The following is a 24,440-nucleotide window of genomic DNA, read 5'->3' as shown; positions in this document are numbered from 1 at the left end:
TTTTGGTCACAATGATGAAAAGATGACTAAAATAATCTCAGTGTGACTGATCTAATTACATGAGGCCTTAAAAATGAAGAACTTTCTCCAAGAAGCAGAGGAAGAACAAGGCAGAAAGAGAAGTCAGAGAAATTTGAAGCATAAAAAAACTTTGTATTGTTCCGGCTAGTAAACATAAGGGAACCACTGGCCAAGAAGCATGGACTATTTCTAGAAGTTGAGAATAACACTCTAGCCAACAGTTAGTGACCAAATGAGAACCTCAGTCCTACAAACACAAGGAACTGAATTCTATCAACAATATGTATAAAACTGGAAAAAATTGGAAACTGATTCAACCTCAGAGCCTCCATAAAAAGAATACAAACCCACCAACATCTTGAGTCACTCTAGCACTGCTATAAAGAAAGTTACAGCCTACACTGGTTCTCTAACTTGTCCCCTTTATTTTTTTTTTAAACCATGTGTTTCATGTTTTAAAAATGCAAAAATACTCTCCATATTATTTTAAAAAAACAACTATCATTTTCATTAGAAAGTTACAGGAATAGTTAAATAAATATCAAGTATAATCACACAGTAAGGTTTCTTTTCTACATTCTCTTTAACTTTCATTTACATTTTGAAATTCTAGTCAGGAAAAAAAGATAAAGTATTATCTATATTGTACATTAAACGTTACTGCAAAGGTAATTTTATATGGCTAGTCATGAAATAATATGCTTAAACTAATTTAAAAATGCTCAGGTACAATGCCTGAAAGTGCTACATATTTATTGTATCATTAAAAGTATAACCACTTTCTTCCTTCACTCATTTCCAACTTTTGCAATTATGGTCAATGTTACAATAAATACATATGATCAGTTTCTACCCCCAACTTTAAAATTATTACCCTAGGAAAAATTTCTGGAAATGATATCCACAGGTCACAGGTATGAATATTTTTCTAATATACTAACTGGGTAATTGTAAAGTGTTATTTGTTTTCAAATTTGGATCACTGAGTATTAACCAGGTTAAATACTTTCAAATATTTATTATTCAAATTTCCTTTTATAATAATAAAGGCAGTAAATTTTAATGGGTAACTATTCAGTGATGACATCATAATATTTGTCTTCATTATTATTCTTTTACCATTTTACAGGGAATATTTGTTGTTTTTACTCTTTAAATAATGCCTGGAGATCAAGAACATGCCAAGACTGGATTCATGAATATTTATACTGATGTAGCAATAAATTCCTCTTAATTCTCATCTATATCTTTTCCTTTCCTTGTTTTGATTTTTTCCTTCTTCGTTAATATAAACTCATTAATATGATGAGTTTTCTTCCTCCCTTTTGAGCTCACTTTATTTTGTCAGTAAAAATTATTTTGAGTGTGATACTTCAATAACTCGTGATTTCATATTCCTGAAATGTCCCATATTGAATGATACCCCTTAGTTATATCATTTTTTTAAGTAATGGCATAATGTTAAATATCCTTAAAATTTGATGTTTTTCAAATTCTACAATTTTCAAGGTAAAAATGCAGAAATATACATATACACACACGCATACATACACATAAAAGACCAATAATTCAGAAGAACGTCTCTAACAGGATATGAAAGAAAGAAGGAGAAAGACTGAGTGACTGTCTTACTTTGAACTTCATTATAATTTCTGTCAGTAACAGTATTATATATAACAGTTTTTACTTAGTACTTACTAAAGCAACTAGCGCTTAATACTGAGTCTACTGCTAACTACTTAAGTATTTTTTGAAGTCTTTTAATTTCTGTTTCTCAACAGAAGAAAGAGAAATTTGAAATTAAACTAGATCTCTAAAATCCCCTCAGCTATAAAATTCTAACGATTTGTTTGAAAACTAGTTTTTAATATTCTTTTAAGTAAAGACCATGCCTTAGAACTAGGAACCTCAAGGTTTCAATGCTATGTACAGAAAAGATGTTTTTAATTTGATTGGTTAACTCTAAACAGATTTAACAAAAAATAAAACCTTCATGCATCGTAGTAACAGGATTTCATGAGTAAGGAAACAGCATTTTAATGACACATCCAATCCAATAAAGTAAAGTAATATCTATACCAAAGAATAAATAAATGGAGAAATATACTTACTAATATATCTTGGCCAACATGCTGCTTTCCCTTTTCTTCATAGGGTCCTAATATCAATTTCCCAGTAGAAAAAAAAGGTGTATCCAAAGTTTTATATACTTTCAACTCGCCATGTTCCACAAAAAACTGATATGTATCTCGTGGCCTTATAAGATCTAGGGGGAAATAATAATATAAATGTAAAGCAATAGTAATGATAACGCTCAATGAAAAAAAAATGTACACATACATATTATGTGTACCTCTAGATGCAAAACCTGTCTTAGAAAAAAGACAGAAATAATTAAGACCATTGATTTTGGAGCTGGAATGCCAGAGGGTCAAATCTTGTTTTCTATTACAAATTACATGGACTTTGCCAAGTTACTTAAACTCTCTCTCTGTATCTCAATTTTCTTTTCTATAAAAATGAATAATGACCGTTAACCTGTATTAAAGAGTTGCTGTGAACATCAGAGTTAATGAGTGCAAATGATTTGAAACAATGACACAAAGTAAGCACTTTGTTAGATTTAGCTTTATGGTAATAATGGTATTACTATTATTTCTATTGTGGAAAATAAAAATTACGCGAGACATAGGAAAGAACTCTGTCTCTTTAAAGTTTCACATAGCCCAAAATACAAATTTATGATCACCAGAACTTATTTTCTGCTGCTAATTTTCTGCTTGACTGATGATTAAATAACAAGATTTTTATTTATCAAGAAAAGGCTACAAGAAACCAGAGTTTTAATGGTTTAATTACTATCTCATTTTTAAAAACTACCTTTATTAAAAAAAACTTCCTTTCTGGACCTATAATTAATACATTCTTTAATCATCAGCTTCTTATATTATTATTTCTCCAGATATTTGGGAATATTTGTGTTCCCACAGATTACAGGATGAAGAAAACATGTGGATTTATACAACAAAGTAAACTGCCAACAACACTCAACAACTTTTCTAACATACTCAAGTGTAGCAATGTTTTTTTTAATCAAAGAAATTTAATAACATTCAGGAAACCAGAACATAGAATATTTTAACTTAAATACAAGTCAAAAGAGGACCAACTAGGATCATAGAATTTAAAAAGTACATTAAATATAAATTTATAAAGCTAAAGACACAGTTAATGAATTGAAAAAGAGAATAGAGAAACTTACAGAAAAAGCACAGCAAAACTACAGAATGAGAAATCATTGAAAATAAGAAAACTAAGAAGCATGACTGATAGAAGGGTATTAAAATGAATCCTGCTGTTATGTATAACTAAAAAAAAAAAAAAAAAAAAAAAAACCCAACAAAAACATTTTTTAAATAGCAATGTTTTTTACACTAAACAAAATACTGTTCTTTTACCTCTGCTGTCAAATAATATCAATGTAGAAATAAGTTTAGCTAAGACATAAGATATCAAATGGAAACTATTTCATAGCCAAAATCTTAAGTGGGAATACCATAATGGCCTTAATGGTCTTCTGACTTAGGACACAGTCTTCCGTACTAACTGGTACGTTCATAACAATTAAGATTATTTAAGTATTTCTTATATGTATATAAACATTGCCTGGTTGGTAAAAAGCTAAATTTTCTCTAAACCCCCACTGCACTATAACATGTCCCTTGGAACCTCTTATGTTCTCCCAGAAACTAAATGTTTAATACCTATGTATGAGGCTTCTAGGATCTTATACAGGCCTTCAAGTTAAGGCTAGCATTTGTATGGCTGATTGATGCCCTTGACAGTGATCCTCACAAAGGTTTCACAGCCAGGTACCATTATTGGCATTCGAAGGCCCAGAAGACAGCTGTGCCAATAATTTCTGCCTAGTCCCACAGTAAGAGTATATCCTGGGATCTGCCAGTTAACCTGAAAAGATTCCCCATGAAAAGTCCCTACAACCATATGTCTTACCCCACTGGGGTAGAGAACACTCCTGATGGTAGTGTTAGCACCTGTACTCCAGAGGACAAATGCATGATAATACACGTCCTTGGAGGCTGTCTGCAATCAATGCTTTCCCAGAGTTGTCCTCATATAGGCTGCTTATTAGAAGTGAAACTGAGTGCTAAAAGAACTGTGCAAAAAAAGTTTGCAGATCAATCATCAAGCCAACAGTTTGTTCTTACTTATTGGTAAATTAAATATTTTCTGTATCATTTTTAATCTTACCCATGAGAACATTCTCTCTTGTTTCTGGGTCCTTTACCAGTGTTGGCTGCAAAGGATCTCCTAGAGGTATATCCATATTTACTACTAATCTATTCTCTGCAAAAGAAATACCAATGAAATACGAATTAGTTACTTAAAATTATTCTCAATTGTAAAAAAGTACAGTATAAAATACAGCGATAGACGTTATAAACTGTCAAACCCATAACACTCTTCCTATTTATAAATGACTACTCTAATAAAAATTCTAATTAAAAACCCCACAGTGATTTAAAATAGAAGCAAACATCCTAAACTTCCAATTCTCTATAAAGATGTTATAACATGTCAACTCTTAAACATCAAAAAGCCAAATAATGTTCTGTGTATTCCCTAAGACATGCAACACACTTTAGAAGGAATTCATTAATATGTCTACTATAAGCATAGTTTCAGTATGGATAACTGAAGTTTCATTTGACTGGGTAATTTACTCATGAAGAAATATTTTATACTATGCTATCAGTGACTTTTTTTTTTCTTTTTTGGTACTGAAGATTGAACCCAGGGGCACTTTACCACCAAACTGCATTCCCAACCCTTTTTTATTTTTCATTTTTGAAGCAGGGTCTCACTAAATTGCTTATGGCCTCACTAAGTTGCTGAGGTGGGTCTTGAACTTGTGATTCTACTGCCTCAGGCTCCTGAATTACTGGGATTACAGGCATGCACCACAGCACCCAATTCAGTGATTTTTTTTTTTTTTTTAAAGAATAAAAAGAGCTTACTTTCAAAATTTGGGGAAAAGTGGACATTAAAAAGTGAATTTTACCTATAGCATTATGTCTGAAGGTTTTAGAGGTAAATTTCAAATTTTGAAATGAGGTTCTTCTCAAAGTACTATGTCATTTAAAATAAAATCTAAAAGTTACTTTCAAAAATAAGTTCATACTTCTTTCATCATTATCAAGACAGATCCTTTTCCTATTAGTTACTTGGTTGACTCTTCCCATGTTTCCTTTTGCCTTTCTTTTACATGATACTGTATCTGGGGACAGTATTCCACCAATCACAAATCCTCCTGAAATTTAACAACAAAAAAGATAAAATATTATATCTGGAAAAGTAAAAAGCCTGAAATAAAACTCTTTAAATATGACACATTTCCTTTCAAAGAACCAAAGAAAATACTACTGTTACTACATTCCAGTAGTTCAAATAATAAATAACCAATTGCACTTGGCTCTTTAACACTAAATCTAGGAGCACTGATGAATATTTATTACTTCCTTGAATCAACAGTCATCAATAGAGGGTTTAAAAGAAATTAAAAAAAAAAAAAAAGACAAGCTAGTAATGAACTACAAGTACTAAGCCACATATGAGTGCCTTTGACTTGGCTATATCGGTTAAAGGAAGGAAATAACTTAAACACTGTACTTCTTTACCCAACCTCTATCATTTTGTAGAAAAATAGGATAAGAAAATGGCTGGCACGAATAATATAAAATATCTTTATTAGTTGATCTTAATCATGCTCTAACCAACACATATTTTATGCAATTAAAATCCTTGTCAGATAAAATTGTAACAATACTCTACAAAGCCATATACAAAAATAAAGCTACCAAAGAGAAAAAAATTAGCATCTCTATAGAAATCAAACAAATATGGATTTGAATCCTCTTATCATCACATTGGGAGAAGAATGATGATTAAATAAAGTATACGTACATAAATGTTTAAGACAGTGACTGGCACATAGTAATCACAAATAAGTTATATTTATTCTTCTTATTGTAACAGACACTACACTACAATGTAAATTAGGTTTTACCTGATGGTGTTTCTTGATAATCTATTCGCTCCCCTCGCCAGTATTCCAAAGGTTTCAATCGTATTCTCTTGGTCCTGCGGACATTTGGTGTGTTGGAGGGCAAAACTATAAAAAATTGTCAGAAAAAAATATATGTATATAAATGCTGAGTTGGATAATACTCAGCAGCAGAAAGATTAATATTACCTATGAAAACATGAATGGTTCTAGACAAAAAACAAGAAAAAAATTGATACATTTGGGATAATGACTAAAGAAAAGCCAGCAAAAAATTAGGCCTCTAGATTGGCAAAGACATAAAACTTTCTTAATACCCAGAGTTAACAATGTTATCTGAAAAACCTAAGTTCCATATATTAAATAGAGTTTTTGTTGGCTATGTTATCAAATCCTATGTTCTTATCTCTTTTATTGTTGAACAGTCATTCAATTCTGAAAGCAATTTATTAAAATCTTCATTCTAATTAAATTGTTTAAATGAAAATTTTCTTGCTTTATCTAGTCATTTTTATTTATGCATATTAGTTGCTAATTGTTTGGTGCACAAGTCTATAGTTTTTCTGTCCTCTTAAAACTGCTTACTTTATATGTTCTTCCTTATCACGTTCATCAGTTGTAACCTTAAGTCCTACTTTGCCTTATATTAAAACTAGACTGTTTCTTTTTGTTTATATTACTCTCCCTAATTTTTACAATTTTTTTAAACCTAAGTATTTTTCAAAACTCATAGATTGGTTTATATTATTTAACCAAACCCAACAATCTCTGACTTATTAGAGAAATTCAATCATTCACATTTATTCAGTTGAACAACCTGCTTCCTTTAATTCATTCATTCACTCCTTCATTCATTGGTACCAGAAACTGAATGCAGGGACATTTAATCACTGAGACGCATCCCTAGTACTTTTTATTTATTAATTTATTTTTTGAAGCAGGGTCTCACAAAGTTGCTTAGGCCTCAACAAGTTGCTGCGGCTGGCCTCAAATTTATAATTCTCCTGCCTCAGGCTCCCAATATTGCTGGGATTAAAGGTGTACACCACCACATCCAACCATCTTACTTTATATAAACTAGTTATTTTACACTGATGATTCCTCTTTGTCTTCATTTTCATTGGTTTGACTGAATAGCCATTTCTTTTATCTATTCTCCTCTTGGCAACTTCAATGATTTGCTGTGCCTTTTCACTTTAATATTGGTTACCTTCCCATTCCTGATATTCAAAAATCAAAGTCTCATTTCTCTATGATTATATCAAAATGATATCGCTGGAGCTAGAGGTACAGTTCTATAGTTCAGTGGTAAAGCGCTTGCCTAGCAGGCATAAGGCCCTGGGTTCAATCCTCAGCACTGCCAAAAAATAAAAATAAAAAACATATCCCTTATCAAGATACCACTGGTAAAAAAATGACATATTTTAAACTATTTTTATTACCTCTCTTTTGCCTCTTTCTTCCCCACTATACCATTTCCTCTTCACCAAGCCCAATTTTATTAAGTAACCAGGATTATAAGGTATTACAAAAGTCCTTAGTTAAGCACTTAAAAATTCTCTGTCATGTAAGAAATATGTAGTAGATATACCCTAAGCTAATGAGCAATGAGTCTCAGACCCTTGTATCATCTCCTCTCTAAGTACAGGTCTCTACTATACTTTCTTTCTCTACTATACAACTTTCTTCTAATCAACAACTATGTCTACAGAAGTGGGGTGTCACTGTGATTATATTATGATTTAAGACATTATGTTTAATATATGGCACAGAAAGCCAACATGACACAAACATGGGCTGTCCCATAAATCTTGACTGGTAAGTATCTTTTGGGGAACCATGGATTTTTAATCCTCACACAAATCTCTTCATGGATTCACAGTGCCCAACTCTGCCCATTTAGCATTCTAACTACTCCTCTTATTTAAGAATGAACTAGACAAAAGTGGAAGAAGCTGTCAGGGATATCATCTACTTAGCAATTACATTTTCTTTGAGAGAATTCTTAATTTTGAGTATGTAAGATCAAAAAATCCTTACCTACTGTGGGGCAGAATGAGGTGGTTACAAAACTTATAAATGGGAAATGGACTGATTCAGTGGCTTATGATGACTTATTGTGACACTCATGGGAACTAAATGTGTAATTTTAATTTATCTACAAAGAAATCCAAATAATATTACTTTTCTGCATACAAAAAATTAAGCTATATTTAGAAATAAATTTAATATTAGTTTTCTTTAATGGAAGTATTACGAGAGAAAATTATTTTACTTAATTTGTGATGTATCTTCTTCTCTGGTGCTACTTTAGATCTTTTTAGTCTTGAGTCATCTGAAAAGTGCAAAAGATAGTATCATGAGCAATGTCTGTTAATTCCATGTTGATAAAGTATGTCACTTTGCCAACTTAAGTGTAAATATTTTAAGTACTGCCCTGATAATACATTTTATTACATTTTTGTTTTCATTGCATAGAAATAAAAACTAAGGAAAAACAGTGCTACTGCGAACATACCTTAAAAGTATCACATCTAAAAATAACAACAACTAAACAAATTTTCTACTGCTCACAGACACAGGCAATAGGCCATTGGTGGATAAAAATTCAGGGCATGATAATGAATTAATAAGCGAATTATGTGATCTATGACTTATCAGCAACTTTATCTTTAAAATTCTAAAACACCACAAATATCCTCAATTAACCTCAATTATCCCTTCCTATACTTGTGCAAAGAAATCAATAGGCGTATTAAGTCACTAAGTTTTGGGAGTGGTTGGTTATGAAGCGATATGTAACTGGAACACTTCATGTCCATAAACTCTGGATTTCGCAATTTTAAGTATGATACATGCACTAAAGATAGTTACCATCGTGGGCTGGGGATATAGCTCAGTTGGTAGAGTGCTTGCCTTGTGAGCACAAGGCCCTGGGTTCAATCCCCGGCACCACAAAAAAAAAAAAAAAAGATAGTTACCATCAATTCTTTCCCTTCCAATGCACAAGTATTCTTTGTCGACAAGCAAAGACTCACTTCGTTCTTGAACCTCTACAGTGCTTATGACTTACTTCACTAATAGAAAGCAACACAACTGATTTTTTAGGACTTTGAAAGCTAAGTCCTTAAATATACAGGTTCCTCCAGGGATCTCATATTGGGGGAAAAATAATATTATATGAAGATTGACTAACAAAGGCTGCCGGGCTGTGAGGAAATCCAAGATGGCCGTGTGGAAGAAAAGACATGGTGGGCCTCACCATTCCTGCCATTCTGACTGGTTGCCCAGCTGAACTTTCAGATGACTTAGTTCAGCAGCTTGCATCTAACTATAAAATCATGAAAGCCCTACTGGGCTGAGACTCAGATCCTAGGAATCAGATTCGGGATTCCTGCAGGTGGAAGATATGAGGTACAGTTGGGACATTAAACATGGTTTACTTGGAGGTGGCAGCAGCCTTCAGTCTCCAGTGCCTAACCTAATGAGGAGAAGTTTACAATGTGATCTCCTTGTAACACACCATGGGTGATTAAAAAATGCCCCCTACCCCAAGGTACATGTTAGTTGGCCAGGTCCCACAGATGAGACACAGATTTTAAAAGGCACTTTTGGCTTTTCCCTTTGGCTCGTAACACAAAGAGCCTACCAAAGTTCAGGACCAAGCTATACAAGTGTGGTATCACTGCTGAGGGAAGCCACCACAGGCAACTATTCCTTCACAGGAATTCAAAGTTGACATGTATTCTACCAGATGGACATGATCTATACTAGTGCCTACAACTCCTGTGTCCTTTCTTCTACAGGTGTGTCCCTGTTAGCATTATAATGGACTAGGGAAGCACTGATACCAGAATAGCAAACACCTCTGTCTACCAGGTATTCACACCAAAAGGAATTCTCAACAAAATCTTAGCAAATCGCATACAAAAATGTATTAAAAAGATAGTGCCCCATGATCAAGTAAGTGGGTTTTAGCCCAGGGATGCAAGGTTGGTTCAACATCCGGAAATCAATATATGGAATTCACCATATCAACAGACTTAAAGAATCACATGATTATTTCAATAGATGCAGAAAAAGCATTTGATAAAATATAGCACTCCTTCATGCTCAAAATACTAGAAAAAATAGGGATAGTAGTAACATTTCTCAACATTGTAAAGGCTATCTATGCTAAGCCCGTGACCAACATCATTCTAAATGGTGAAAAACTGAAAGCATTCTCCCTAAAAACTGAAACAAGGCCCGAATGCCCTTTATCACCACATCTACTCAACATCATCCTTGAAACTCTAGCCAGAGCACTTAGACTAAAGAAATTAAAGGGATACGAATAGGAAGAGAACTCAAACTATCCCATGTAAATAGTGACTGTGTGGATGTTAGCAACCATTCTTTAGTTTGTACCTAGGTAAGGGTCATGTTGACCCACTTCTCCCTCTGTTGATGATCTCATGATGTTAATGTATAATTTTGAATCATAGCAACAGACACTTATGATTGATGTGATTCTTGTTATAAGAACCCCTACAACCCTGTGGTCGGTGCTACAATAGCCATTTTTGGGGGCATTGTGTGAGACAGTCGGCCAGCTTAATAAAGACTTTCAAATTTGGACTTCTCAGGGGTGACTGGTCTGTTCTTAAGTTGCACCCCAAAACATTACCTGCTCAATAACTGTACTGAAAGATATGTAACAAAGACTGCAGGAAATACCAGGAGAAATAAACAGACAACTGCATTGGAACATTTTACTTCAACTCTAGCAGTCCTTTACAGAATTCAAGTCCAAAGGAAGGATACAATCAGAGTAATATCAAATTTAACATGTCCCCCCTAAACATGCTTATTCCTTAAGAGTCTACTAATCAGGTAATTACAGTGCCATTCTCCCAGATGCTCAGGCGAAATCATTGAAGTTTTTCCTGGTACTTCTATTGTCTTACATGCCATTCATCAGGAAATTCTATGGATTCTACCTTTTAAAATTTCTAAAAAATTCTACCACTGCTCTCCACTTTCCATTCCTATCACACATGATCTGTTTTTATCCCACCCACTGTCTTTTGCCAGGATTCTACATCTCACCAATTATTCTCCCTGCTTTCCAAACTTCCTGTGTTCCCTCAACCTTATCTAGTCCACTCCCAAGGATGACTACAGTGATTTATGTCTACACAAAAATCCTCCAAAAGTTTCTCATCTCTCTTAGCAAAAGCCAAAATTCCTTATAATATCCTTTAATGTACTATGTGACCTTGATTCTCTGTGATATCATTTCCTACTACTATCTCACTTTCTTCAAGTCCCTAGTCTTCTTGATATTCCAGGACAGAATCTTTACTACATCAGAATCTTTGCCCTTAATCTTCCCTCTGGGACTCTAATTACTCAAATAGCTGTATAGTTTGCTGTCTTATCTTGATCACCTTTACTCAAATGGATCACTTTTTTCAGTGAGGCCCTCTCTCCACATTAACCTAAAGAATGTAACCTCTGTTTCTTACCCTAAAACTTATGCTTTATTTTTCCAATCTCAACATCTAACAAATCAAAATTTTTGCTATATTCTTAATATTATCTGCTGTCCTGCCCCTCTAGAAAGTAAGATCAAAGAAGGGAATATTTTGCCTCTTTTATCTACTGTGACATCCTAGCCCCCAACAGAATATATAATAAGTATTCCATAATATTCCACAAATATTGAAGAATTTCATATTCAAAATGTATTCAAAAAATATATCCACATACATTATAACAAAATAATGATACTATTTTAAAAGTACTTACAGAAAAACTATAAAAAACTAAGCATACTGTATGGTGTGGTGGCACACAACTATAATCCCAGCAGCTCAGGAGGCTGAGGCAGGAGGATCATGAATTCAAAGCCCATCAAAAAAGTTTTAACAATTCAAACAAAAAAATAATAAAAGCCAACTTTTCCAGAACAGTGAAATGAAACTGGAAAATATAAATAAAAGAACAAAACAATACCAACACTGAGAATAATATCCAGCATATGCCAGATAAATTAACCTATGGAACTGGAATTGGTATCACCATTTTTCATATAAGGAAACTGAAGTTAAAAACAATGGAATGCCTTACTCAAGATAACATAGCTGGTAAATAATAATAATAATAATAATAGATTTAATCTCAGGTCTCTGGACACCAAAATCTTGACTATTTACTCCTTAAGTAACTCCTTGGTCAAAGGAAAATTATCACAGTAAATTAAGAGTATATTACAGTAATACTACATAGCAACACATAAAATGAAGCCAAAATTATACTCAGATATATTCATTGTTTCTTCTTTACCAAATAAAAAGTAAAAGAAATATGGAAAGTGTTCAAGTTAAAAGAGAAAAATAATGAAATAAATTTAAAGATGGGGGATTATAAAGTAAAAAAAAATTAGTGAAATAAGAAAGAAAAAAATGTCAAAACATTATATTCTTTATGACCATGAAAAAAATTTATATATAAAACTCTATTAAGATGCATTTAAGGAAGCAAGATGGTAAGCTAGAGTAAGGCTATATTTCTTATCACTCTTGTGAGAACTCTGCTACCCTGGGAGTGCATCAAATTGGTCTATGCAGCCAAAACTCAAGTTGACAGTACTTTTCATCCCATTCTACCTCATATTGCCAAAAAGGGAAGCTGAGAACTTTTTAATTCCACTGGCAACTCAGTGAACAACACAAAAAGAGAAGTGTTTAACAATATAGGTCTCTATTCTTGTGCTCAGTACATACAAGAAGAAACGAAATGAAAGACATAGATAGTAAACATATATTCTCTATTTTGATCACTTAATTTTTTCATTAAAAATCTTTTTTTTTCCTTCTTTGTATATACGTGTGTGTGGTTCATGGCCATTTATACATACACATTGTTTTTTATTTCCTCATTTCTAGAATTTTTGGAATGTAGTTATTTTTCCTTGCTTTGATTTGTGGGTTAGCACTTTTGATTAGTATATTTATGTTTTGTCTCATATTGGTTTTTCATTTAGCTGTTTCTCTTTCTCTCTTTTCATTTGCTAACAAATTCAGTTGTTCTCTTTCACTATTCCTTTAATTTTTTACTTCTATTTTTTACTCCTTCTTCCCCATAACTATCACATCCCATCTACCTTCTGCATTCTGTTCACCTTTTGAAATTTTAAACTCTTTTCTACCTACCTATCACATTTTTTTCCTCTCAATTAACTCTGTTCTTACCATCTTTTATCATTAATTGGTTTACAGAATGCTTTCCCACACTATTAATGCTGTTGTAATTATTAATGGAGGAGACACCATAGTTGACACCTGTTGCTTGATTTAATGCCAGATACATGATTACTATTTTTACTGATGGCAACTGTTGATCCTACCACTTCTGTTTATTGTGCCAATTAAAATTATAGACATCATAATAGGAACCAAGTATTTACTTTAATGCTGTATATTGTTTGCACCGATTGTCTCTCCATAATCTCTGAGGTACTGAAAGCCTACAGATACTACAAGTTCACAAGGTAGAAATTCTGTTGCTTCTGAACCATACTGATCAATGGGTAGACATATAAACAATATGAAAAAGTAAGGGAACAAACCATTCCCTCAACCCCAAAAGCCTCAACAACAGACACATTGACATAACAGTGGAAGATAATGTCTAAGAAGGAATTTAGAAAATTCATAGATAAAGTGTTCTATGAGGTAAAAGACAATGAAAGGAGTGAAATTAAAAAATATATACACAAGTTAAAGATCATGTCAATAAGGAGACAGAGTTCTGAAAAAGAATCAATCAGAAATCCACAAAATGAAGGAATCAATAAGCCAAATTTTAAAATACAATTGAAAGCATTACCAATAGACTAGACCACATGGAAGATGAATTTTCATGTATTCAAGACAAATTATATAATTTTGAAAATAAAGTTGACCATAGAAAAAGGATATTAAGAGACCATGAATACATTATTAAGAAATATGGGATAACACTAAAAGGCCAAATTTAATATTCATTGGGATAGATGAAGGCTCTGAAATACACACTAAAGGGATGCACAATATTTTCAACGAAATAATTTTAGAAAAATTTCCAAAATGTAAAAATGAATTGGAAATAGAAATACAGGAGGCATACATGACTCCAAATATAGAAAACTATAACAGATCTACTTCAAGACACATTTTTATGAAAATGTCTAATATACAGAATAAGGATGGTGCAGGAAGTCATCATTATTGAGCAGAATCAGACTAGGTTGAGCCATGTGACGCAAGGCCTGGCTTCTAGGAACTGCTGTATGTGGTGCTGCATGGGAGTGGTTCCCCCTGTCTCCTTCTGAAATTTTCCCAAGAGGATGGCTTCCTAACTCCACCCTTTCCTGTTCATCACAAAACAAGCTCCTCCCAGTCCTTGCCCCCTTTACCTGTGTGTCTAGAAATAAAAGAGAGTTGGATGACTCCATGTTGTTATTGTAAGAGGCCAAAGCTTGTATGGTCAGACCCGTCACACCCCCTCTCTCATGAAGAGTACTGGTTTTTGTGTGTTCATTTGAGTAGATAAGTTTTTTGGGTACCAGAAATACTACCAACATTCTCCTCTGGCAGTTAACCCTTTCCTCCTCCACGTGAGATGTGGCAGAGAGGACCCCCACAGGAGAGAATTTCAAAAGCAGTTAAAAAAACAAACCAAAAAAAAAAAACTACAGGTCACCTTTGGAGGTAAACCAATCTGGTAAAATCAACGTCCACTGATTTCTCAAACCAGATTCTCAAAGCTAGGCAGTCTTAGAATAATATATACCACCTCTGAAAGAGCACTATACACAACAAAATTAAGCTTCAGAATTAAAGATGGAATAAAAACAAATGTTAAAAGAATTCACAACCAGAAAGCCCGCACTATAAAACATACTCAATAAAATATTTCATGAAGAAGAAATTAAAAATAAAAATGAAAACCAGCAGAGGGAGGAACTACACTAGAAGAGCAGTCAATATATGGAGATTCAAATTCAATTTAAACCCCAGAAATAAATCAAAATGGCAGGGAATAAAAATCATTTCTCAATAATAACATTAAACATAAATGGTCTAAACTCATCAATCCAAAGATATAGACTGGCAGATTAGATTAAAAAAACAAGACTCAACAATGTTCTGTTACCAAGAGACTCGTCCAATAGGCAAAGACATCTGCAGACTGAAAGTGAAAGAATGGGAAAAAACATACAATCACATGGATCTTGTGAACAACCAGGGGTTACTACTATTCTCATATCACATAAAGTGGATTTCAAGCCGAAATTAATCAGAAAAAAACAAAGAAGATCATTTCATATTGCTTAAGGGAATCATACAAGAAGAAATAATGATCTTAAATATACACACCCCAAACAATGGAGTATCTATGTATCAAACATCCTTCCCAATATTAAGAATCAAATAGACCAGAACATAATAATACTGTGTGACTTAACACACCTCTCTCACCACTGGCTAGATGGTTCCCAAAAAAACTAAATTAAAAAGATATGGAATTTTAAAATACAATTAATAATTTACGCTTAACAGACATCTATTGAATATTTCATCCATCAATGACTGAATACACTTTCTTCATAGTAGCACATGGAACATTCTCTAAAATGGACCATATTATGGTCACAAAGCAAATCTTAGCAAATTAAAAAAGAGAAACAGATTATCTTGCATTTTAGCAGGTAGTAATTAAATGAAATTACAAATCCATAAGATAAAAAAAAGAAACCACTCTAACACCTGGAGACTAATTAAGACACTTTTGAATGAATGAATGGATAAGCAAAAGAAATCAAGGGTGAAATAAAAAAAAAATCTTAAATGAATTTAATGAGAACAATGATATAACATATCTCTGGAAATTATGAAGGCAATTCTAAGAGGAAAGTTCTTACCATTGAGCTCATATAGTTAAACAATAGAAGGATACCAAATAAATAATCTAACATTGTATCACAAGGTCAAAGGAAAAAAAGTACAAATCAAAACTACAAGCAGTAGAAGACAGGAAATAAATGAAACCAGAATGAAATTAGGATTTTTAAAAATTCAAAAAATTAACAAAACAAAAATTTGGTTCTTTGAAAAAATAAAACTGATAAATCCTTAGCCAAACTAACCAAAAGATGAGAAAAAACTCAAGCTAATAACCCAAAAAATATCACCACAAACACCACTCAAACACAGAGGATTATCAGAAACTATTTTGAAAATTTATACTATAATAAACAAAAAAACTTGAAGACATCCACAAATTCCTAGAGATGATTGACCTACCCAATTTGAAGTAAAGATACAGAAAATTTACACAGATCAATTTCAAGTAATGAGACTGAAGAAGCCATCAAAAGTCTATCAACAAAGAGAAACCCAGGACCAGATGGGTTCTTAATTGAGTTATACCAGACTTTTAAAAGAGAACTAAAACCAATTCTCCTCAAATTATTCCACAAAATAGAAAAGGAGCAAAATCTTGCAAACGCATTCTACAAAGCCAGTATCACTCTGACACCAAAGCCAAAGACACATAAAGGGAAGAAAACGTCAGACCAATATCCTTGATGAACATAGATGCAAAAATTCTCAATAAAATACTAAAAAATTGCATACAAAAACACATTTAAAAAGAGAGTGCACCATGATCAAGTAGGTTTCATCCTAGGGAATGCAAGGATGGTTCAACATATGGAAATCAATAAACGTGATTCACCACATAAATAAACATATAGAAGAATGACACGATTATCTCAAAGATGCAGAAAAAGCATTTGACAAAATACAGCACTCATTCATGTTTAAAATGCCAGAAAAAACAGGGATAGAAGGAACTTCCCTCAACATCATAAAAGCTATATAAAACAAATCCAAGGCCAACATCATTGTGGATGGAAAAAAGCTGAAATCATTCACTTTAAAAACAGGAACAAGACAGGAATACCCTCTTTCACCAGTTCTATTCAACATAGTCCTTGAAACTCTAACAAGAGCAATCAGACAGATAAATTATAAAGGATACAAAGACAAAAAGTAGAGCTCAAACTATCTCTGTTTACCAACAACATGGTCCTATAAGACCAAAGAAATTCCACCAAAAAAATCTGTAGGACACATAAATGATGAATTCAGGAAAGTAGCTGAATATACGGGTGTTGCTATAAAATAATCCATAAATCAATCATATTTCTAAACTCTAATGACGAATCGGCTAAAAGAGAAATTAGGAAATCTACCCTATTCACAAAAGCCTCAAAAAAAAAAAAAACTTGGGAATCAATCTAACAAAAGAGCTTGTAAAGAACCTCTACAATGAAACTACAGAACACTAAAGAAACAAAGAAGACCTTAGAAGATGGAAAGACACCCCTCCGTATTCTTAGATAGGAAGAATTAATATTGCCAAAATGGTCACGCTACCAAAAGCACTATACAGATTCAATGCAATCCCCATCAAAATTCTAATGTTCTTCAAAAATATAAAAGGCAGTCATGAAATTCACTTGAAAAAATACGAGGCTCAGAATAGCCAAAACAATCCTCATCAAGAAAAGCAAAGCTGGAGGCATCACAACACCAGACCTCAAATTATACCACAGGCTACCGTAACCAAAATAGCATGGTATTGGCATCAAAAGAGGTATGAAGGCGCACCAGCCAGGCGCGAACCGCTCCGGGGACAGTGCCAGGAGGTGTCAGAAAAGTTATCACAGGGATAACTGGCATGTGGGGACCACGCGTTCATAGCGAAGTCGCTTTTTGATCCTTCGATGTCAGCTCTTCCTATCACTGTAAAGCAGAATTCACCAAGCGTTGGATTGTTCACCCACTAATAGGGAACTTGAGGTAGGTTTAGACTGTCATGAAACAGGTGGACCAGTACTCTCAAAAGGACCGAGGTCAACCAGTTGTCCCGACCTGAATCAATCATGGGATATAATTTACTGGTTACTTTGAGACTTAGTCACTTCTGAGATCCTCTAATACCATCCCCCGAATGTGGATTACTTCGTTCCTATGGTGGGTGTACACTCAAGGACAGATGAATCTGCCTAAAATCAGGAAGAAAGACAACAGCTCATGCGACATCAAACTTGATATCCTCCTCTCTCAGCCAGCCTGGAATCCCAGGACATTCAGCTCTCTCTCCTTCCTTCTGCAAACAATGGTGGCACGGCATGAATAGGTGATGGTGTTGGAAAAGTGGAACGTTTTTCTCCTGGACAGCTGTCAAATGTCAAACCTGCAGTAGGACACATCTGTCCGTCCCACAGTGGAGGATTCCTAAAGGATCTTCAAGGAAAACATGAAATAGGAGGGAGTCCCAGAGACTCTTCCCATGAAACAAACACCTCTCTCTCTCTCAACCCCTCCTTCCCTCCTCCGCCCCATTTTTCTTTTCTCCCCACTCTTTTCATCTGGGAAACAAGAATCCAGAGTTTAAATAAAGAATAACAAATAGCAAGGAAAAAAAAAAAAGAGGCTTGAAGACCAAAGGAACACAACTGAAGACACAGATACAAACCCACATACAGTTATCTCATACTAGACAAGGTGCCAACAATGCAGAGTGGAGAAAACAGTTTCTTCAACAAATGGTGCTGCGAAAAATGGAAATCCACATGTAGCAAAATGAAATTTAACCCCTATCTCTTACTCTGCACAAAACTCAGCTCAAAGTAGATCAAGAACCTAACAGTTAGACCATAAACCCTGCAAATGCTAGAAGAAAATTCAGGCCCAACACTCCAACATGTTGGCACAGGTACTGGCTTCCTTAATAAACCTTCTAAAGCACAAGAAATTAAAAAACAAATCAATAAGTGGAATGGCATCAAATCAAGAAGCTTCTTCACAGCAAAGTAAACAAGATCAAGAACATGAAGATAGAGACTACAGAATGGGAGAAAATCTACCATCTGCACCTCATATAAGGTGCTATTTTCCAGGATATACAAAGAACTCAAAATCTTAATACAGAAAAAAAAAACAACCCAATCAATAATTGGGCAAAGGAACTGAAGAGACACTTCTCAAAAGAAGAAATGTGAACAGTCAACAAATACATGCAAAAATGCTCAGCATCTCTAGCAATTAAGAGAAATACAAACTAAAACTACACTGAGATTTCATCTCATTCCAGTAAGAATGGCAATTATTAAGAACATAAGCAACAATAAATGTTGGTGAAGATGCTCATAATTGCTTGTGGGACTGCAAACTGATGCCATCCCTCTGGAAAGCAGTATGGTGGTTCTTCAAAAAACTAGGAATGGAACACCATGTGACCCAGTGATCCCACTCCTCAGTACATATCCAAAGGAATTAAAAGCAACATACTACAGTGACATAGTCACATCATTGTTCATAGTAGTACAATTCACAATAGTTAAGCTATACATCCAACGTAGGTGTCCTTCAACAGATGAATGAATAAAGAAAATGTGGTATACAGAAACAATGGAGAACTACACAGTCATAAACAAGGATGAGTTTATGTCATTTGCTGGTAAATGGATGGATCTATAGACTGTTATGCTAAATAAAATAAGTCAATTCCAAAAAACCAAAAGTCAAATGTTTTCTCTGATATGTGAAAGCTAACCCAGAATAACACAGAGGGGAACAGAAGTTCAGGGGAGTAGAAAAAGGGGAATGAAGGAAAGTGAGGGGAGATATGTAAAGGAAAGATAGTGGAATGAATCTGACATAACCCTCCAGTGTACATATATGACTATATCATAATAAATCTCATCATTGTGTTTCTCCACTAGAAAGTAATTGAAAAAATAAGTATGGTAAATAACAGAAAGATCAATAAAGGGAAGGAAGCAGGAGGTGGAGAGAGGGAAGGGGAAGGAGAGGTAATGGGGTCTGTATTAGAACAAAATATATTCCATGCTTATACGAATATGTCAAAATTGATATTACCATCATGTATAACTAAAAAGAACCATTTTTTTACAATGAGGTATTTAAATAATCTACATGGAAAATATCAGAACTATTCAAAAAAGAGGAAAACAGTATAATGAACCCCAAATACAGTCACCCAGCTTCAGTATCCACCAACAGATAGTTAACCTTGCTTCATGTGTCCCCTTATCAACTTAAAAATGGAGTAGATACTTTACATGCCAACATTTTATTATGCCCTACTTAAAAGAAAGAACTGTCACTCGTTTTCTTTCTCTTACAAATCTCTAAATATACTGTAAGTCTCTAAGGAGAAGGTACTCAATACATACTTCCCATCAGTGAAAGTTTAAATAAATAAAACATGGTACACCTTATGATATATACATAATTCTATAAAAATACAGTAGAAAATAAACAATAACTTACCTAAACTTTCCTGAACTTCCTCATCACCCACATCAGAATTCCTCTTCCCAGCCATTAAGCAGTTCTTTAGCCTGGATGGTCCACTTAAAAAATAAATGAATCATAAAACCTATTTATATATATATATATATATATATATATTTTTTTTTTAATGTATCCAAGTTTAATTATCATTTTTCTCCTAAAACTACCATAGGTGTTTTTCTTATAGAACCAGTAGTTACATTACAGATCACCAAGAAAGCAATTACTTGCTACATAAAACAAAGACTACAATTTAATCCCATATTTGACAGTTAAACATAATAAATACTGTTTCATAACCTTTTAACCTTGCACGTCTATAACAAAATTAAGTTTTGAGGTAATCTGTTACATATTAATGGGTACCTAATATAATGAGTAAAACTTATTAATCTTAGAATACATACATACCTTTCTTCTAAAACTGAAGTTTTAGGCTCTCCAGAATCCAAATCAGACTCCGTTGGTGTCTTGCAAGTATGGTCACTGGTCTGAGATTTTAAATGAACATTTTGTGCAGTCATAATACCACGCTGATCCTTGTAACGCCCTGTAATTCTACAAAAATGAAGTTTAAAACTGTTCACACATCTTCAAATAATATTTCTTCCAAAAACAATACATAGATGGGTATATAAAAATGTAACATTGGCTATAACAAATTTCAGCTCACCATGTTCAGGTCCTGAGACCTACAACTGGCTCAGGTCAAAAACTGATTCTAGAACCTATCAAGATTTCCAATTTGAAAAATTCCAAGGAAAACTAGAGCAAATTTAGCCTAACTAGGATGGGAGTAATGATGGAAGGACATCAAAAGACATTATCTGCACACAGGTTATAATGTATATTCTAAAATTAGTCTAGTATCACAGTTTACAGGAGAAACCACAAGCAACATAATTTTCTTTGATACTCTTAGTCAGCAGTAAAGTGGGTCCTAGGGTCCTCAGAGGAACCCAGCTCATGTCATTGGTAGTTTCCAGCTGATCAATTTACCCCAAATATATGCAAACAAGATACACTATTCCTTTTGAAAGTTTATTCCTGGAGTCAAAAGATATAAATCTAACTGTAAGAGAATACTATGAACAACTATATACCAACAAATAAGAACTTAAATGAAACCAAATCTAGTAACATTCCTTTAAAAAGAAGGTAGGCCAGGTACGGTGGCCTAGTGGGCTCGGGAGGCTGAGGCAGGAGAGTTCAAAGCCAGCCTCAGTAAAAACTGAAGTACTAAGCAACTCAGTGAGACCCTCTCTCTAAATAAAATACAAAATAGGGGTGGGGATGTTTCACAGTGGTAGAGTGCCACTGAGTTCAATCCCCAGTACCAAAAAACAACAACGCAAGTTAGATATGAAAATGATCTGAAGAAATTAAAACTTGGGGATATGGCACCTTTTTTTATATATACCAAAATGACATACACAAAACATATTTTAGTCCTGTCTAATCAATTATTGCCCCATTTAATCCCCAGTACCTTGCTGTTTCTAAGAGTATGCATTAAGTATTTGTTAAATGCATGATATAGCAAAGAGCAAGAATATATAAAAACACTACTTAGCTCAACAGGTTGTAAGGACACATAAGAAGTCATTAAAAATCATTCAGTAAATCATTCAGTACATATAGTAGGTGCTCAAAAAATATTAACTATTAGATTAAAAGGAAAATTACATGTTTCAAGTTGACATTACATTCATCTCATTTTAAAAAATGAGATGTCTTAAAAATGATTAAGACAAATTTTATTATGCATCTTTTGTGATAGTTTTTTTAAAAAGCAGCAATTAGGGCAAAGATAATATTTCATTAGATTTAACATTCACAATCCTATGTGCTACGTATTATTACTTATATTAATATGAAGAAACAAGATCAGAATATTATTTTGCTCTGTTCAAGGCAGAGCCTACATTTAATACCAGATCTGTCAGAGTACAGAGCCCTTTATGTTGATACTCTTTCTATAAATGGTTAAATAACACAGACAAAATATTAAATGTGGAACAACAATAACAATATTGTAAACGTAACAGACATTACCCAGAACAATTAAAATTCTTCTTCTTAGCCAGGTTAGCTTTGTCACTTTCCAAAGGCTCATTCTGGGAACTGGAAATTTTTTCATGGTTGATAATACTCTCAGAACCTTTACCATTTAAAAATTTCTGTACTTTTGAGCTGCCTTGCGTAGCTGTCTTCTGCCTTTTTGATGGAATGGTTTTTTTCCCAGCATTCTTAGATGACTGACTTGTTTTCTTCGCAGATTTTTGTCCAGTGTTGTGATACACTGATAATTCATTTTTTATTGAAGAATTGCTATGAACAGGACCTGAAGAATTTGATGAAAATTTAAAGTTGTCATAATGTATGTCCAGATGATTTGGCTCACTAAAATGCCAATGTCATTCATATTTACATATAAACATGTACACACAGACCAGTCTCATTGGCTAAATTTGTTTCCACATTAAGTTCTTTCAAAATTCCTTAAATTCCATTTAGAAAGACAAGCACCAGACCCTTTAAATGCATCACAAGCTTCCCAAACAACCTTCTCTCTGTATTTACCTACAACTCTCTGACTATCCTTAAGATTCTGGTATTTCCCAAGACTCTAGCTATAACTTTTCACTCTATATACTTTCTTTGGGGAACCTTTCTACTCATAGCTTGAATTGATATTTATATGCTGACACCAATAATATCCATCACCATTCATCTTTAAATCTTTTTCTCCCATTTTATTTCCTATATTTATGAGAAGTAAAATTAACTACCCAGATGACTAAATCAGCAATCAGAGTTATCCAAGACTCTTGCCCTTACCCACAATCAGTCCCTAAATACCATCAGTCCTGCTCTCTTCATTTTCATTCCACTTTTAAGTTGGTGAATTTTAGTTGTATGTAATGATGGGATGTGTTGTTACAAGTCCCACTCTATGGTTCTCAAATGTGCTTCTTTTAAGCTCTCCTGACTCTCATTAGTAGAAGCCCTTATCCTTTTATTTCTAGATTACTAAAAAAGCTCTTTATCAGATTTACCCTTCTGTAGCCTTGTATTCAAGCCATTCTTTACACTGCTTTAAAATCATCTTTGGAAAACATAAATAGGATTGTTATAACCCTGTTTAAAATTCTTTAGTAAGAGGTTCTGCATGGTGGCACACACCTGTAGCCTCAGCTACTCAAGAGGATGAAGGGGAAGGATCATGTAAACTCATGAGTTGGAGAACAGCCTAGGCAATAAAGGGACAACCCATCTCAAAGGAAAAAAAAAAAAGGAAAATCTTCTAATGAATATCTACAGCTTCAGAATTAAGTCTAAGTACTTTAACATCAATTTAATTCCACATGTAGTTTGTTTATTTCATAAACTAAAACTTTCAACCATCGCGTTTCAAAGAAACAAAAACAGCAGTACAGAAATATATGCAATGCATTTGTTCTCAAAATGTGGTCTTTATACTATAAAGACCACACATCTTCCGGGAATTTGAAATGCAAATTCTCAGGCTCTAGCTCCAACAAAAGAAATAAATTTGCACAGCAGGGCCCAGAAATGTTTTAGGAAGCCTTTTAGATTATTCTGAGACATACTAAACAAAAACAAAACAAAAAATCAAGCCCTCAGCTCCAGATCCCTGCATAAGCTACTTCTGTTGAGATGTGCCATCCTTCCTCCTTACACCATCCAATTAGCTAACTTCCAAATCACCCTTTGGGAACCTTTCACTAATTCAAGTCTTAGTGTAACTATCTCTTAATCTTTTGATAATATTTATTACATATCTAACTGTTTACTTATCTCTATCCCTCTCCTCCAGCAGATTGACAATTCCTAAAGATCCAGAAATTGACTGTATTTTACCTACTTTTTTATTCCTAATGTGTACCATT

At 33.7% G+C, this 24,440-nt stretch overlaps 1 protein-coding gene across 4 annotated transcripts in view; it reads right to left on the bottom strand.

Annotated features, from left to right (window-relative positions):
* Positions 1–24,440, bottom strand: part of CENPC (centromere protein C) — an 82,146-nt gene that overhangs the window by 3,795 nt on the left and 53,911 nt on the right. For 3 of the 4 annotated variants that reach the window (XM_079152978.1, XM_079152979.1, XM_079152980.1), the window contains 8 exons: positions 22,582–22,870; positions 20,938–21,084; positions 20,503–20,585; positions 8,382–8,441; positions 6,110–6,214; positions 5,225–5,353; positions 4,294–4,389; positions 2,133–2,287 (listed from right to left, as the gene is read on the bottom strand). In XM_079152978.1, coding sequence (XP_079009104.1) covers positions 2,133–2,287; positions 4,294–4,389; positions 5,225–5,353; positions 6,110–6,214; positions 8,382–8,441; positions 20,503–20,585; positions 20,938–21,084; positions 22,582–22,870 — 1,064 coding nt within the window. Of the gene's footprint in view, positions 1–2,132; positions 2,288–4,293; positions 4,390–5,104; positions 5,354–6,109; positions 6,215–8,381; positions 8,442–20,502; positions 20,586–20,937; positions 21,085–22,581; positions 22,871–24,440 lie in introns of those variants that run through there. The other variant, XR_013766031.1, reaches the window with a different exon arrangement.

This window comes from Sciurus vulgaris (assembly GCF_902686455.1).
Source record: "Sciurus vulgaris genome assembly, chromosome: 9".
NCBI lineage: Eukaryota > Metazoa > Chordata > Mammalia > Rodentia > Sciuridae > Sciurus > Sciurus vulgaris.
Note: the sequence above shows the minus strand (reverse complement) of the source record. Positions and strands in the feature narration are given on the sequence as shown.